This window comes from Capricornis sumatraensis, chromosome 1, assembly GCF_032405125.1.
Source record: "Capricornis sumatraensis isolate serow.1 chromosome 1, serow.2, whole genome shotgun sequence".
Taxonomy (NCBI): domain Eukaryota; kingdom Metazoa; phylum Chordata; class Mammalia; order Artiodactyla; family Bovidae; genus Capricornis; species Capricornis sumatraensis.
In genome coordinates, this window is record NC_091069.1 from 186,421,723 (window position 1) to 186,437,697 (window position 15,975).

Below are 15,975 nucleotides of genomic sequence, written 5' to 3' on the forward strand. Positions count from 1 at the left end.
GACTGGCCAAGGGCTGCCTGCATCCCTCCTGACTATGTACATGATTGGCCCTGACCTGGAAGCTGGAGTCAGATCAAGTTTATGTGAGGGCCCCCGAAAGGGGAGAGAGGGGATCAGGGTGTCCAAAAGCCTATTACAGATCAAGGACACCGGTGAATCTCAAGCACACAATAATGACTATGAAGCCTGATTGAAGAAATCTCATGTTTATTAAAGTACCCTGCCTATATATAAATGGCCCTCCTCCTTCCACCACTACAGATGGTAGTGACTTTCCTTTAGAAAAGGGAGTGGTGAGGAAAGAAGAAGGAGTCAGTTATTAACAAAAGTGAGGTGAATGAGGACCATCAGAAATGAAGGTAGCATCCTGCTTCTTGCTTTCTCCCTCCCCCCATACCTTATTCTATACCCCTACTGTCAGAAATCATCTTTCCTCCCTCTCCAAACCATATTGCATCCCATTTGAAAGCTATCAGGATTCTTGCACCTACCTATGCACTTCTCTATGGGCAAAACCTTTTGCATCTTTAATGCTCCCTCTCTTACTAATGAACCCCCAACCCTGTAGTTCTGGGTGCACTGCTGATCTTTGGTGAGAGGAACCAAACCTGGCCAGTATGGGAAAGTCCCTCAACAAACAGCCCAGGAAGCCAGCTCTCTTTTCCTGTATTCTGACCATCAGAAGAACCACTGAGAATCAGTCGGACTTGGTCCCTGAACTTTGCAGACTCTTCACTATAATGGAGACATGCTGATTTGTTTCCTAGGAATTTTGTGCTTTACTTCTAACACTCTACCTTCTAAACCCCTGCTAAATTCTCTGATGGTTCATATGCAGTGGGTGGGAAGCCAAGCGCTATGGGGCTCCACCCAACCACCATGTCTTCCCTGAATGGAGGGAAGCTGGAAACTGGAAGTGCGACCCTGACGTACCCAGGAGAAAAGGGCAGCCTAGTGCCCCCACCTCTCTGTCTCTTTGAGAGGAACCTCTGCTGTGTGTGTGGAGACAGAGCTCTGGAAGAGACTCATACACTGCTGCTGCTCCTGCTACTTCGCTTCACTTGTGTCTGACTCTGTGCGATCCCATAGACAGCAGCCCACCAGGCTCCGCTGTCCCTGGGATTCTCCTGGCAAGAACACTGGAGTGGGTTGCCATTTCCTTCTCCAATGCATGAAAGTGAAAAGTGAAAGTGAAGTCACTCAGTCATGTCCGATTCCTAGCGACCCCATGGACTGCAGCCTTCCAGGCTCCTCCGTCCATGGGATTTTCCAGGCAGGAGTACTGGAGTGGGGTGCCACTGCCTTCTCCATACAATAGGCAGAGGCTAATTTAAGGCCGCCGCTCCCGATGTGGGTGATAATGAGGGGTAGTGGTAGGGTGAACCAGAAGGCAAGGGTGAGCTCATCACTGTGGAAAGGCCCTTTAAGATCACCTAGTCCTGTAACTTTCAAACTTTTTAAAACCAGTTGGACATTTTTCCATCCAAAACTCTTACATAAAACTCCATCTAACACGGAGCTGCTCTGATTAAAGCAAGAGGAGGAGGTAGGAGTCGGGGATGGGAGGTAGGACCAGGGTGGGAAAGCCACTCCCTCAGTCTCCCTTCCAAATGCAAAAAGTCCCTAAGGCACCATGCAGAGCACTGGGGCCCTGGGTCTCACTTCAGAAAGCCAATGATTAAACCCAAACCCTTAATTTTATAGATGGAAAAGCTGGGTGATTTGTGCAGGGTCCCTGTGGAGTCAGTGGTGGCACCAGCGCTAAAACTTAACCCCACTCCCAACCCAGGCCTCTCGTCACCCCCTCCCACCAGCTGGCTGGCCCCTCGGGCCCCAGCGTCTCCCTGGGCCCAGCAAGGGAATCTTAGACGGAGCTGCGGAAGGAGAACTGCAGGTAGATGATTAGCAGCAGGACCGTGGCCCAAAACAAGCACCAGGGGATGGAGAAGAAATTGCAGCCAGAACCCTCCTCGGCCTGTGGCTTGGTGGGGCTGGGTGCCCGGGAGAAGGTGTAGGTGGTCGCCTCCTCCTCCAGCAGCTTCTCGCTGGGCTTCCAGTGCACGATGCCCTCCTGGCAGGCCTCGCAGAACTCGCCGCGGTGCCTCCGGGTGTCTTGGCGGCTGGCCACGTGGATGCGGTACTGGCCGCCGCGCTCCCCGTAGCACTGCTCGCGCAGGCTGGTGATGAGGTTGTCCACCAGGCACTCTATGTTCTCCTCCAGCATGCTCGACTCGTCCAGCCGCGCAGTGCCGCACTCATAGCACAGCTGCTTGAAGACGCGCATGCGCACCGAGCCCGCCCGCTGGGCGCGGTCCAGGTACATGTGGAAGAGGATGACCACGTGGGGCGACTGCCAGGTGTGCCAGCACCAGGAACAGTGGAACCTGCGGGGACGAGGAGAGGCGAGAGGAGAGGACAGAGTGGAGACGGTGGAAACAGACTGCAGGGAGGAGGTGTGGGGCAGGAGGCAGAGCTGGCAGGTGGAGGCGGTGTGTTTATGGCTCCCTGAGTTCATTAGCTTTCCCCAGGTGGCTGCCGAGCCCGCCCCCTTGTGTGCTCTGCTGGGACCAGAGCCCGAGCCTCAGGATGCGCTTGGCATCCAGCAGTGCTCAGCCATCTCGGGGCCCTTCTCTGTGCCCTGCAGAAGCCTCAGTGCCCTCCATCTCAATGCCCAAGGAGAGTGGCTCTGGGCAGCTTTCCTCACATGTAAAACGTGCACGTTGCACGAAAGGAGTTCTTTCTGTTCAAATATCCTTTGAGTCTGATAGCAGCGATGGCCCACATCACCTAGAAAATGCAAAATCCACCCACACGCTCTTACCTGTCCACACTGACTGTGGCTAGACCCAAATCAAGAGAAAAGGACACCGTTATCGCTTCGTAGCCTCTGGGCCAGTGCCAAGATTAATGTGCCTGAAGTCCTGGATATGGAGGCAATCTACACCCAGAGTGAGCTAACTGGAGCCAGCCGGGGCTCTCAGGCCATCAGCTGGGTCCGGAGGAGACACCAGCCCTCCTCCCTCAGCCCCACAAGCCCTGGGCCCTGAGCAGCTCCTGGGCCCTGTCAACAAGCGTTCAGTCCTTTGCATCTGTCCTGCCAGCTGGGTAAGGGGTCCCACATTTTCATTTATCTATTTTCTTTTACTCACGTCCTTTGGGGACTGTTTCCCCTCTCTGAAACAAAACTACAAAACTTGGAATGGAAAATGTCAGAACTAGAGAGACCTTAGGCGTCACCTAGTTAGCCCTCTGTTTTACTCTGAGGCACAGAGAGTAAGAAAGCGGAACACACAGTGAGTTAGAGGCAGAGCTGGTTCCAACACGTAACAGGTGCCCAGTAGATGTTTCTTATTAAATTGAGTGACTTGAACCAGGGAAAGTAGAAAGGAAGGCCTTGCTTCTGACCCCCAGGCTGCACCACTCAGCCTCCAAACCTTGTGTCCCAGAGGCAAGTCTTTACATAATCTACCCACAGACAAGAGTGCTGGAAAGTCATCTCGGACATTATTGTAAGTACGAATCACCTAGGAACCTTGTTGAAATACAGGTTCTGATTCAGTAGGTCTAGAATGGAACCCAAGATTCTGCATCTTTAACAAGTTCCAGGTGGTGCCGATACTACTGTTCCCTGAGGAACAAGGATCTGCGCTAACCCTTTCTTCCACCAAGTGGGGAAAGGTCCAAGAAGGAAACTGGATTGTTCAAAGGCCATGAAGAGTAGAGCTAGTTTCCAACATACTTCATGTGTTCAGTAGTTTATATTAAGTCAAGCTGAATTAAATAGATTGAAACTGAATTGGTCCAGGACCAGAACACAGATCTCTTGACCGACAAGCACGTTCCCCTTCTCTTGGCTTTCAACCTTTTTAGGAGATTTAAAGTGAAAGTCGCTCAGTCATGTCCTCCAACTCTTTGTGACCCCCTGGACTATACAGTCCATGGAATTCTCTAGGCCAGAATACTGGAGTGGGTAGCTTTTTGTTTTTCCAGGGGATCTTCCCAACCCAGGGATCAAACCCAGGTCTCCTGAATTGCAGGCAGAGTCTTTACCAGCTGAGCCACAAGGGAAGCCCAAGAATACTGGGGTAGGTAGCCTATCCCTTCTCCAGTGAATCTTCCCAACCCAGGAATCAAACCAGAGTCTCCTGCATTGCAGGTGGGTTCTTTAAAACTGAGCTATCAAAGAGGTTATTAAATATAAAAATAGATAAAATATCAGCACTTAGAGCTATGACTCAGAGAGGGAACGTTACCAGGTGCTCAGTGGAAGAACTGGGGTCGAACTCACATGCCCCAGCTCCCAGTTAGCTCCTCTTCCTCTGCCTCCCAGTCTACAGTGGCCTCCCAGCAAAGCTGACCCTTAGCACATGGGTTTTCCGCGTTTCTATCTCTTCTGGAAAGGTGTCCCCGGGGCTGCCTGCAGAGCCTGTTTCCTGGGCTACTCACCTGCCCGAAGCATGCAACTCCAGGTACTGCTTCCAGCCTGGAGCTAGCACGTTGTGCTTGAGGTTGGGATCTATGATGAGGTCCCAGCTGTCCGCTGGCTTTGCCTCCTCCATCTTCTCGTAGAAGATTTTCTTCCATTCACCTGTGGTCACACTTTTACACATGGTCTCGTCAGGGGCAAGGGAGGGCAAGCTCCACTTGAGCGAGAACACGGGGAGTGAGGGCAGGTGCAGGGTAGGGCAGCGCAGTCTCCACGGTCTAAAAATCCTCATCAGTAGGACCGGGAGGAAGTGGGATCCAGCTCCCTCCTTTGTCCGCAGTGGAACCTGTTTCCACGGCAACCAGGCAGGGAGCCAAGAGACAGAGGTTGAGAAGGAGGGAGTCTCTGAAGGGGTGTTTCAGGGCCCCAAACTGAGGCTGCGGAGGCAGAGTTTGTGAATCTAAGCGACCTTAGACAGGGTGGGGGGCCTGAAAGGAGAGTGAGCTTCAGACCATCTCACTCTGGCCTGCCAAGGGCATGCAGAAGCGAGGACCTGGGAAATGGCTCAGCTTTACCTTGCTGTCCCTGGAGGTATCATCAGCATCTGGCTGCTGTGGTAACCATGATGCCTTTGGGAGCCAAAGAGAAATAAGGGACGGGAAGAGGCAGACCTGTTAATAGATGCAGCAATAGTAATAAACCCTTTCTCTGCACCCTCACCTGTCTTGCAACCAACACTTGGCCATTTACAAAAACGATTGGAGGTCTCTTGATCCACAAATATTATTGCCACTATACAGATCAGGAGACTGGGACTCACCTAGCATATAAATGGCAGAACTCCTGGCCAAATCCAAGCTATTGAGTCTGTACCAACCCATCAATTTGTTTGTCAAACATACCCATGTGCCAGGCTCTGTGTATGCCAGACAGTTATAACTGGGTATGTACTCAGTAACCAGAGCACAACAGGATCTGTTGTGCTTCTGTGACAGCCATGTAGAAGAGCAGCCACCTGTGCACAAAGGTGGGACCATTGCATCAGCCTGGCAGACGCAGAAAAGATAATCTTCAACTTGATTATAGAAGAGGAACATAATACCCATGGGGAAATCAGCCTTTACTATTGGTGCCTCTTTGGCTAATCTTTAATACATTTTCCTTTATAAAAGTCATACAGGTTTTTTATAGAAAAATTGGAAAATATAGATCAAACAAGGCAAAGATAAGATTCTTCCTAATACCCATGCTCAAGATAGTCACTGTTAATATTCTGATGTGCACACCCTGCCTGTTATTCTTCTGTACATGTACAAGTATATATAGATGTGTGTGTGCGTGTGTGTGCATATATACACACACACATCATTAATATTATTCCATCTCAGAACCTGCCTATATGCTGTTATATGGCTGAGCGTAATTTATTTAGGAAACCCTCTTTTGGGGGGCATTAATTTTTTCCAACATTTCACAATTACACTCACTTCCTATTTGAATAAAGCTTATTGCTGAAGCTCATGGGCCTGCATTTCAGGCATGAGAGATGATGCTTCCTACAGTTGGAAAACACACTTGTGGCTCTACTCCCTGTAGAAGCTTGATGTAGCTAGAACATGAGCAGGCTCTTTCAACAGTGTAACTTGTAGACAGCCTACAGATTCTGAAGTTTAGGGATGAAAAAGAAGGACCTAAATCTCCTATCTGATACCCAAGACTGTCTTCCAAGTGATTCTCCTGCCTTTGCATGAATGCCTGATGCTTTGGCATCCTTTATTTTAGCCTCAGTTTATTCAGATAGGCAGTGGGATAATAATGAAGCAGTGTCTCTGGTGATTAAAAGCAGGAGCTCTGAAATTACTTGCCTGGTTGTTTGGGGTTTTTTTTTGGAATGCTCTTATATCCTCTTGGGTATCCTAATATATTTATATATATCATTTCAAAATGTGTGTGGATATTTTATGTGAATACATTTTTAATTTGCATAGCAACAGCAATCACTATGTAGCACTTAAGCAAGGTATCAGGCATTTTCCTAAGTACTGTATATGTATTAATTTATTTCATCTTAGTAATAATCTCTATACAGAGGTAATATCAGCAGCTTCACCATTCCTGAGATGCCATAGTCATTTGATGAGAGGCACCCAGGTTCAGCGGAGAAGGCAATGGCACCCCACTCCCATACTCTTGCCTGGAAAATCCAATGGGCGGAAGAGCCTGGTAGGCTGCAGTCCACGGGGTCACAAAGAGTTGGACACAATTGAGCGACTTCACTTTTACTTTTCACTTTCATGCTTTGGAGAAGGAAATGGCAACCCACTCCAGTGTTCTTGCCTGGAGAATCCCAGGGATGGCAGAGCCTGGTGGGCTGCCGTCTATGGGATCACACAGAGTCGGACACGACTGAAGCGACTTAGCAGCAGCAGCAGCAGCAACCCAGGTTCAGTGGAGAGAACACTGAACTGGAAGGTGGAGATACCAACATATATCCTCAGCCCTTTTACTGGCTTACTTTGTGACCATGGTCAAGTCACTTCTCTTAGCCTCAGTTAGTTCATCTGTTCAGTGGAGAATGAGAGTACAGGGCAAGACTAAGGTCCCCTCTGACTATAGCCACATATGAATTCACAGAGCTTTATACTTAGAAACCTGAATCCTTGGAGGGCAAGATGTAGGCTTGAGGCCATTGGATGGAAGAAAGATGCTTCTCATGAGGCATTGCAGGTAGTGCCTAGGGCCAGGGTCTGTCTCTTTGGGGGCTGCTACATAGTTAAAGATCTCTGGGGAGGTGTCAATCCCTAGCTTTGTACAGGACATAATAAGAAAGACAGAAATTAAGTCAAAGCCACTGAACATTCATGCTGGAGAGGATTTTTAGGCTCATTAAACTTTTATCCTTTAAGTCAGTGTTTTTGTCTCTGAGTTAAGGCAGTTGATACCCAGAGAAGTACATAAATTGACTAACCAGCCTCAGAGGTGTGATGGGAGCTGTCTTACATTGCAGCCACAGGCCAAGGAGAGAGTGGAAACTGAGGATATTTCCAGGAAGTATGTGAAGCTGAGAGAAGCTTCTGTGAACTCGTTGTGAAACCAAAGTGTATTACCTGATACCAGGAACAAATTCTCTAGAAGTATTTTGCAGTTGTTGCTACAATAAACATTATGATGAAAGACAAGAACACAGAAGGTAAGAATCACCAGAGTTGTGTGTGTGTGTGTGTGTGTGTGTGCGCGCGCGCGTATGTCCATACGTGTGTGTGTAACCAGCTGATGCAATTCCCATTGGCACAAATTAAGTTTAATTTAGAACCTGAGCTTACTATTGTGGAGATCTATGTAATACATCCTTCTGTATAAGAGAATCTTTTCTTTAATATAATAATATTTCTATCAAGGCAAATAACCCTATGGTATTGCAACTTGCTGTCTATCAAATGAACTCTGATGCCATGAAATCCACAATTTAGAGACTGCCAGTCTTTTAGCAATCAGGATTCTTGGACTCTAATCAATACAAATTGATAAGAGGCCATAGGGAAAATTCAGGCAAGTCTTTGCTGGGACTTGTGCTGCAGCAGGAAGGGATGGAAACAAGTAACAGGTTCTCTTGCTCATTCCCTGAAGGGAACAGTGAGCTAGTTCTTTGTATGGGGTGAGGGTAGGGGTGGGTCCAGGGGTCGTGCCAGAGGGGTAGCTTAGGTAGTTTCACCCTTGTACTAAGGGCAAGAGGCATGCACAGTACCTTGCTTTTGCTTTGAACCCGTCTGAAGTGGCAGTGGGCTTTTGGTCTTTTCATATCCTGATGTTCATAATTTGCCCCAACTGCACATGCCTGCCGTTGTTTTTATCCCCTTATAGTTTCTTTTTTTTTTTTTTTTTGCTTGAGGGTATGTTTGTCCAGCTGCAAGCACTGCAGCAAAGGGGCCCTTGTCCCAGCCTGTCTCAAATACAGATGTCTTTAAAGCCAATGGCATCACCTTGACCAGTTTCTTAAAGTTTGTGATCACAATTTAAATCCATTAAATAGTTTAAAGCTAAATCCCCAAGTAGAAAATAGTGTGGCAGTGGGGGAGAAAGAAAGAAGAAAACCATGTCTCTAATTTGGTATTTGGCTCAATAAGAAATACTTCCTGAAGTTTATTATTCTATTATTGCGTATCAAAATGTTATAAAAATAAACATCCTTGCTCTTAAAATAACATACTAATGACAAGTGATTCCCAACCATGAACAATTCCATATCCCTAAAGGGCATTTGGGAAGGAGGAGGGTATGTTTGCTGGTTGGATTAATGACTAGATGTTTCTGTTGGCACACGGTGCCTGGAAACCAAGGATCTAAACACACCTGACATTTCCACAACAAAGAACTGTCCTTCCTAAAATGATTTACCTTTTCTGAACCCAAATAGTAAGCTCCTCCATGATCTGTTGATTTGCTGGTATAAAGAGCCCAGGTGGTAATCTCAACTTCCACCTAATTAAACCATTTTTTTCTTCCTTGATGGAAACATTCCTCCCTTGGAAACCAAGACCTCTGAACCAGCAGAGTCCAAAGTTGTGGTGGATAGGAAGCAAAGAGTAAACCAAAAATAAACAAACAAAAAAAATTCTAACTAACTAAAATCACTAACTAATCAATAACTAAAATCTCAAAAACAACCGAATGATCTCTGTTCATTTCCAAGGCAAACCATTCAATATCACAGTAATCCAAGTCTGTGCCCCAACCAGTAATACTAAAGAAGCTGAAGTTGAACGATTCTATGAAGACCTACAAGACCTTCTAGAACAAACACCCAAAAAAGATGCCCTTTTCATTATAGGGAACTGGAATGCAAAAGTAGGAAGTCAAGAAACACCTGGAGTAACAGGCAAATTTGGCCTTGGCGTACAGAATGAAGCAGGGAAAAAGCTAATAGACTTTTGCCAAAAGAACGCACTGGTCATAGCAAACACCCTCTACCAACAACACGAGAGAAGACTTTACACATGGACATCACCAGATAGCCAACACCGAAATCAGATTGATTATATTCTTTGCAGCCAAAGATGGAGAAGGTCTATACAGTCAGCAAAAACAAGACCGGGAGCTGATGGTGGCTCAGATCATGAATTCCTTATTGCCAAATTCAGACTTAAATTGAAGAAAGTGGGGAAAACCACTAGACCATTCAGGTATGACCTAAATCAAATCCCTTATGATTATACAGTGGAAGTGAGAAATAGATTTAAGGGACTAGATCTGATAGAGTGCCTGATGAATTATGGACGGAGGTTCATGACATTGTACAGGAGATAGGAATCAAGACCATTCCCAAGAAAAAGAAATGCAAAAAGGTAAAATGGTTGTCTGAGGAGGCCTTACAAATAGCTGTGAAAAGAAGAGAAGTGAAAAGCAAAGGAGAAAAGGAAAGATATAAGCATCTGAATATAGAGTTTCAAAGACTAGGAAGGAGAGATAAGAAAGCCTTCCTCAGCCATCAATACAAAGAAATAGAGGAAAACAATAGAACGGGAAAGACTAGAGATCTCTTCAAGAAAATTAGAGATACCAACAGAATATTTCATGCAAAGATGGGCACAATAAAGGACAGAAATGGTATGGACCTAACAGAAGCAAAAGATATTAAGAAGAGGTGGCAAAAATACACAGAAGAACTATACAAAAAAGATCTTCACAATCCAGATAATCATGATGGTATGATCATTCATCTAGAGCCAAACATCCTGGAATGCAAAGTTAAGTGAGCCTTAGGAAGCATCACTATGAACAAAGCTAGTGGAGGTGATGGAATTCCAGCTGAGCTATTTCAAATCCTTAAAGATGATGCTGTGAAAATGCTGCACCCAATATGTCAGAAAATTTGGAAACTCAGCAGTGGCCACAGGACTGGAAAGGTCAGTTTTCATTCCGGTCCCAAAGAAAGGCTATGCCAAAGAATGCTCAAACTACCACACAATTGCACTCATCTCACATGCTAGTAAAGTAATGCTCAAAATTCTCCAAGCCAGGCTTCAGCAGTACATGAACCATGAACTTCCAGATGTTCAGGCTGGTTTTAGAAAAGGCAGAGAAACCAGAGATCAAATTGCCAACATCCACTGGATCATTGAAAAAGCAAGAGAGTTCCAGAAAAACATTTATTTCTGCTTTATTGACTATGCCAAAGCCTTTGACTGTGTGGATCACAACAAATTGTGGAAAATTCTGAAAGAGATGGGAATACCAGACCACCTGACCTGCCTCTTGAGAAACCTATATGCAAGTCAGGAAGCAACAGTTAGAACTGGACATGAACAGTAGACTGGTTCCAAATAGGGAAAGGAGTATGTCAAGGCTGTATATTTAACCTATGCTTATTTAACTTCTATGCAGAGTACATCATGAGAAACGCTGGGCTGGAAGAAGCACAAGCTGGAATCAAGATTGCCTGGAGAAATATCAGTCACCTCAGATATGCAGATGACACCACCCTTATGGCAGAAAGTGAAGAAGAACTAAAGAGCCTCTTGATGAAAGTGAAAGAAGAGAGTGAAAAAGTTGGCTTGAAGCTCAACATTCAGAAAGCTAAGGTCATGGCATCTGGTTCCATCACTTCATGGGAAATAGATGGGTAAACAGTGGAAACAGTGACAGACTTTTAGTTTTTGGGCTCCAAAATTACTGTAGATGGTGACTGCAGCCATGAAATTAAAAGATGCTTACTCCTTGGAAGAAAAGTTATGACCAATCTAGACAGCGCATTAAAAAGCAGAGACATTACTTTGCCAATAAAAGTCCATTTAGTCAAAGGTATGGTTTTTCCAGTAGTCATGTATGGATGTGAGAGTGCTGAGCACTGAAGAACTGATGCTTTTGAACTGTGGTATTGGAGGAGACCCTTGAGAGTCCCTTGGATTACAAGGAGATCCAACCACTCCATCCTAAATGAAATCAGTCCTGAATATTCTTGCAAGGACTGACACCAAAGCTGAAACTCCAATACTTTGGCCACCAGATGTGAAGAACTGGCTCACTGGAAAAGACCCTGATGCTGGGGAAGATTGAAGGAGGGAGGAGAAGGGACAACAGAGGGTGAGATGGTTGGATGGCATCACTGACTCAATGGACATGAGTTTGAGTAAACTCCAGGAGTTGGTGATGGACAGGGAGGCCTCGTGTGCTGCAGTCCACGAGGTTGCAAAGAGTCGGACACAACTAAGCAACTGAACTGAACTCAACTAAAATCACTAGTGTACCATCAGAGGTAATTTTGAGAGAGCTTTTCCACCTCTTAATACTTGAGGCTGAGGAAAACGGCACTAAACCTTGGTTGCTAATTCAAAGTATATGCCACATCCTGGAGAATAATACCCCAGTCCTGCAAGGTCAGCTGTGTGTTAGTCACTCAGTTGTGTCCAAGTCCTAGTGACCCCATGTATTGTAGCCCACCAGGCTCCTCTGTCCTTGGAATTTCTCAGGCAAGAATACTGGAGTAGGTTGTCATTCCCTTCTCCAGGGGATATTCCTCACCCTGGTATCAAGCTCAGCTCTCCTGCATTGCAGCCAGATTCTTTACCATCTGAGCCACAGGGAAGCCCTGCAAGGTTACATAGATGGCTCTATAACTGAGTCTTCCAAAGGCCTCCCACTGTTCATTCAGGTCAGTCGCTTTACAGTGATGGGAGATATAGTAAGACAAATGAATTCTGTGAGCATGAACCCAAGCAATGCTACGCAGAATATCATAGTGGCAAATAAGGTATTCTCTAGGCTCACTGCTGAGTGTCCAAATGACAAGAGCAGAGATCAACACTGAACCCTTGACTGGGGGCACAATCTCATGGGGAACCAGCTAACCACCTGGTGGCAGTTTGATTATACTTGACCATTTCCATCAGGGAAATGAAAATAGGTAGAACTTTGTTTTTAACCGAAATAGACAAGTACTATGGATATAGGTTCTCTTCTTTCTTCATAATGCTCTGGCATTTGTGGACTTTCAGAATTCCTTATTCACTGTTATGGCATTTCCTCAGTTACTTAGGCTTCCTCATTGCATGGTGGATGGTTCCCAGGAAGGAGCATTCCAAGAGGAAGGAAATGGAAGCTGCCAGTGCTCTTAAGTCTAGGGTCAGAAATCCCAGAATATCATTCCTATCATATTCTGTTGGTCAAAGCAATCACAGGGCCAGGGTGAAAGAGATAGAAAATGAACTCAGCCTCTTTTTAAAATTGAAGTAAATGGCAACCCACTCCAGTACTCTTGCCTGGAAAATCCCATGGATGGAGGAACCTGGTAAGCTACAGTCCATGGGGTCTCAAAAAGTCGGACACGACTAAGCAACTTCATTCATTCATTCATTGATTTACAATGTCATGTTAGTTTCAGCTGTACAGCAAAGTGATTCAGTTATACACATATATCTGTGATTTTTCAGATTCTTTTCCACCATAGATTATTACAGGATATCAAATATAGTTCCCTGTGCTCTACATAGGTCCTTGTTGTTTATGTACTTTATATATAGTAGTGTGTATCTGTTAACCCCAAACTCCTAAGTTATCCGTCTCTCAGCCCCTTATCTGAGTGCCCATCGGGAACAAGTCTAAAAGGCTCAAACAGATTAACATACCCGCCCAGAACTAGCCAAGTCTGCCCCAGAGTGAGCTCATGGGTTATAGTGACCCAGGCATCGCCCAGACCACTTGTGCCTGACTGAGAAGGATTTGGGCATACATAGCCATTTCAATCTAAGTGTTGCCTTGACTGTTTTCTTTGGACTCTTTGCCATTGTTTGACTGAATTGCATTTTAACATCTGGGACACCTCACCTGCTTCTGGAAGCAACTGGCCTCTTGTCTGACTATATGGTGCCGCATACCCCTGCATATTATATATAATATGATATTCAGTACATATCTACATATATAAACTCTAAAAAACTACAAGGAGAGAGAGAATGAGAAAGAAATGTGGAATGAATGAGAGCAAGAAAAACTGAGGGCGGGGGTGGTCTCCATTCTGTCACTGACTTGCTGTGTTACCCAGAGAAGCTGACCTCTCTGGTCCTACATTTCTGTGACCCTAAGGTTAATAGAATTGTACCACATATCTATAAGTTTCTTCTTCTTCTTCTTCTTCTTTTTTTTTTTTTTTGCTCCAAAAATCAGTTTTATTTCCATTGCCCCTTATTCAAAGAGATGGCTACTTCAATAAGCTACATTACTTAGCAGAGCCTGAGAGATAGGCTGAAAACATATATTTAAGACAGAAAACAAACTTTAAAAAATGAGATAAATGGTTTTCTCTACATCTCATTCACATTCTATGGCTAGAGAAATCCAAATCTCACTGAAATATTCCTGATAATCCAAAAGCACACTGGATGGAAGTGAGCCAAGAAATGAGAGAAAATGTTTACTGGGTGAGTGCTGGTTCACCCAATTTATTCACCTCTGGAGTGGAAGTATAGGGAGATATAAAGCCTGCTTATAAGAGACAAGGTCTATGGAGAAGCCCTGAAGTTGCTTTCCCCAAATAACAACTTTGATTCAAGAGGGAAAAAGAAAAATGATGGAAAACATCTCATCACATAAAACTCAGTGATGGTGTCTCTGATAGTCACTGGCCAGCAATGGAAAAGGAGAAACGCAACAGCTGGCTTACAATTTACTGAAGGCTGCCAGCACAGCCCAGATCATCTCTGTGCCACTGTGCTTTATCCCCTCTACCTCAGGGTCCAGTTCAACTAGGTCCTTGGCTCGACTCATCGCCATACACTTGTCACCTGTCAGAGAGGAGAAGACACTCTCTAGCACATCAGAGGAGTGGGCTAGCACCAGCAGAGCTAGTGTTCACTTGTCCATGCGCTGAGGGTCATTTACCCACCGCTCTAGGACACTGTCTTGAAGTTTTGTCACTAGTTGTTGCTTCTCTGTTGTATTGGTCACTGGGTGAGTAGTCATGTCAAATAGGAGGAAATTCTGCTTCTCAGTGGTTAGAATACCCTTCTCTACTAGGTTCTTTGCAATTTCTCTTACATTTCTCAGCTGGTACTGTAATTTGAAAGGGTTCCAGTTCTCACCGATGAGTAGCTCTATCCATGTTTGGACAGTTTCTGTGGGTTCAGTTGCTTTGATGTGTTTTAGAGTTTCATCCAGTAAAACATCACCTGTTGGGCTGTCTGACTTTAGTAGTACCTGTCTAGTAGTCGCTTCTTACGCATGGTTGGGGGTTCTAGATACATTCGACCTTGCATGGCCAATTCTATCAGAATGCCGCCTTGCAGGCCAGATGATATCTAGTCATTCCAGAAAGATGTGTAACCCTCTTTATCTTATAGTCCCAGGAGCAATACTTCTTCCATAAGGGTGAGGCGGATATCCTTAGAGTCTCCAATGTCCTCATTGTCTTGATTTCGGTCTTGATTCATATCTTCCTCACTTTCTACCTTCTTTTCAGAATTATTCCCTACTTCAGTATGACGGGCCTGGTGAGTTAAGGTGGTCATTCTCACCTGTTTCTGACGTTACTCCTGGGTTACAGCCAAACGCAGATTGCAGCTTGCACTCTATTTTATGGGGACATTTGTCCCCACCCCCACCCCCTACCCCGTCCTGCTAGGCGAAAAACTTCTCAGCCACGCAGAGAGAACAAACTTCCTGATCCTTCGATGCAGAGCTGTAAGTTTCTTCTTTGTCCTAACAATTTATGGGCCCACAGTTATATGAAACACCTAAAGCTCTGGCAAAGATAGGATTTCTCTCTTTGAACCCCACCTGGGAGAATAAGATGGCAGAGGAGTAGGTAAATGTGGAGAACCTCTCTGTCCACAGATACTTCAGGAATACACCTTCAGACACATAAGTGCATGCAGAACACCAGCCAAGAGTGGACAGGAATACCTGATGAGTGGAAAAGAATATATAGCCCCATGCAAAACTCAATAGGATGAAGGAGCTAGGGGGGAAAACAGGAGAGTTAGTAGGACTGGACCTGCCCTCGGCAGGTGGGGGAACTGAAGCAGGGGTCTGATCCCCACATTGGGGCAATTGTCTGAGTCAGAGGAGAAACATTTAAGGCTGAGAGTGAAACAGCTGATCTGTGGCAGCCTAAATGGAATGAGAATCAAATAGTCCTTGCCTCAGCCATACATACCCCAGACAGGGATGCAGGTCCCCGGGAAGGTGCAGTGGCTGGGAGTTGGAGTTTAGGCATTGTGGAGCAATCCCAAGGTGAGGGCTGCTGTTGACTGTGGAGAGATGGATTGAGGGGATGTGAGGGAGGAGGTTGTGGTGGGAAATGCCTGTGGAGGAAAGCCAGGCAGCCATGGAAGCAAGGTGATATGCTGAGTCATGCTTAGGGGGTGGAGCCATCACCATAGCCTTTCTCTCCCCACAGGCCAGCATCACAGGAGATCAGCCCTGGGATTTCTTTGGAGGGAATGATGCTAAAGCTGAAACTCCAGTACTTTGGCTAACTCATGCGAAGAGTTGACTCATTGGAAAAGACACTGATGCTGGAAGGGATTGGGGGCAGGAGGAGAAAGGAATGACAGAGG

The 15,975-nt window shown here is 45.7% G+C and overlaps 1 protein-coding gene and 1 pseudogene across 1 annotated transcript; both read right to left on the minus strand.

Annotated features, from left to right (window-relative positions):
- Nucleotides 1-1,864: 1,864 nt before the first annotated feature.
- On the minus strand, nt 1,865-4,718 carry RTP1 (receptor transporter protein 1). Its single transcript, XM_068982687.1, has 2 exons — nt 4,447-4,718; nt 1,865-2,384 (listed from the first exon to the last, which is right to left on the minus strand). Exons 1-2 carry the CDS (start codon nt 4,716-4,718, stop codon nt 1,865-1,867), a joined length of 792 nt encoding a protein of 263 aa, XP_068838788.1.
- A 9,359-nt stretch (nt 4,719-14,077) lies between these two features.
- LOC138076476 (Golgi phosphoprotein 3-like) lies at nt 14,078-14,979 on the minus strand (annotated as a pseudogene).
- Nucleotides 14,980-15,975: the final 996 nt, after the last annotated feature.

Excerpts from the sequence above, each read along its gene's own strand:
- RTP1 (XM_068982687.1), bottom strand. The coding sequence starts at position 4,718 with ATGAGGATTTTTAGACCGTGGAGACTGCGCTGCCCTACCCTGCACCTG. Across the intron at positions 2,385-4,446 it reads GAGTTGCATGCTTCGGGCAG|GTTCCACTGTTCCTGGTGCT; the intron begins GTGAGTAGCCCA and ends TCGTCCCCGCAG.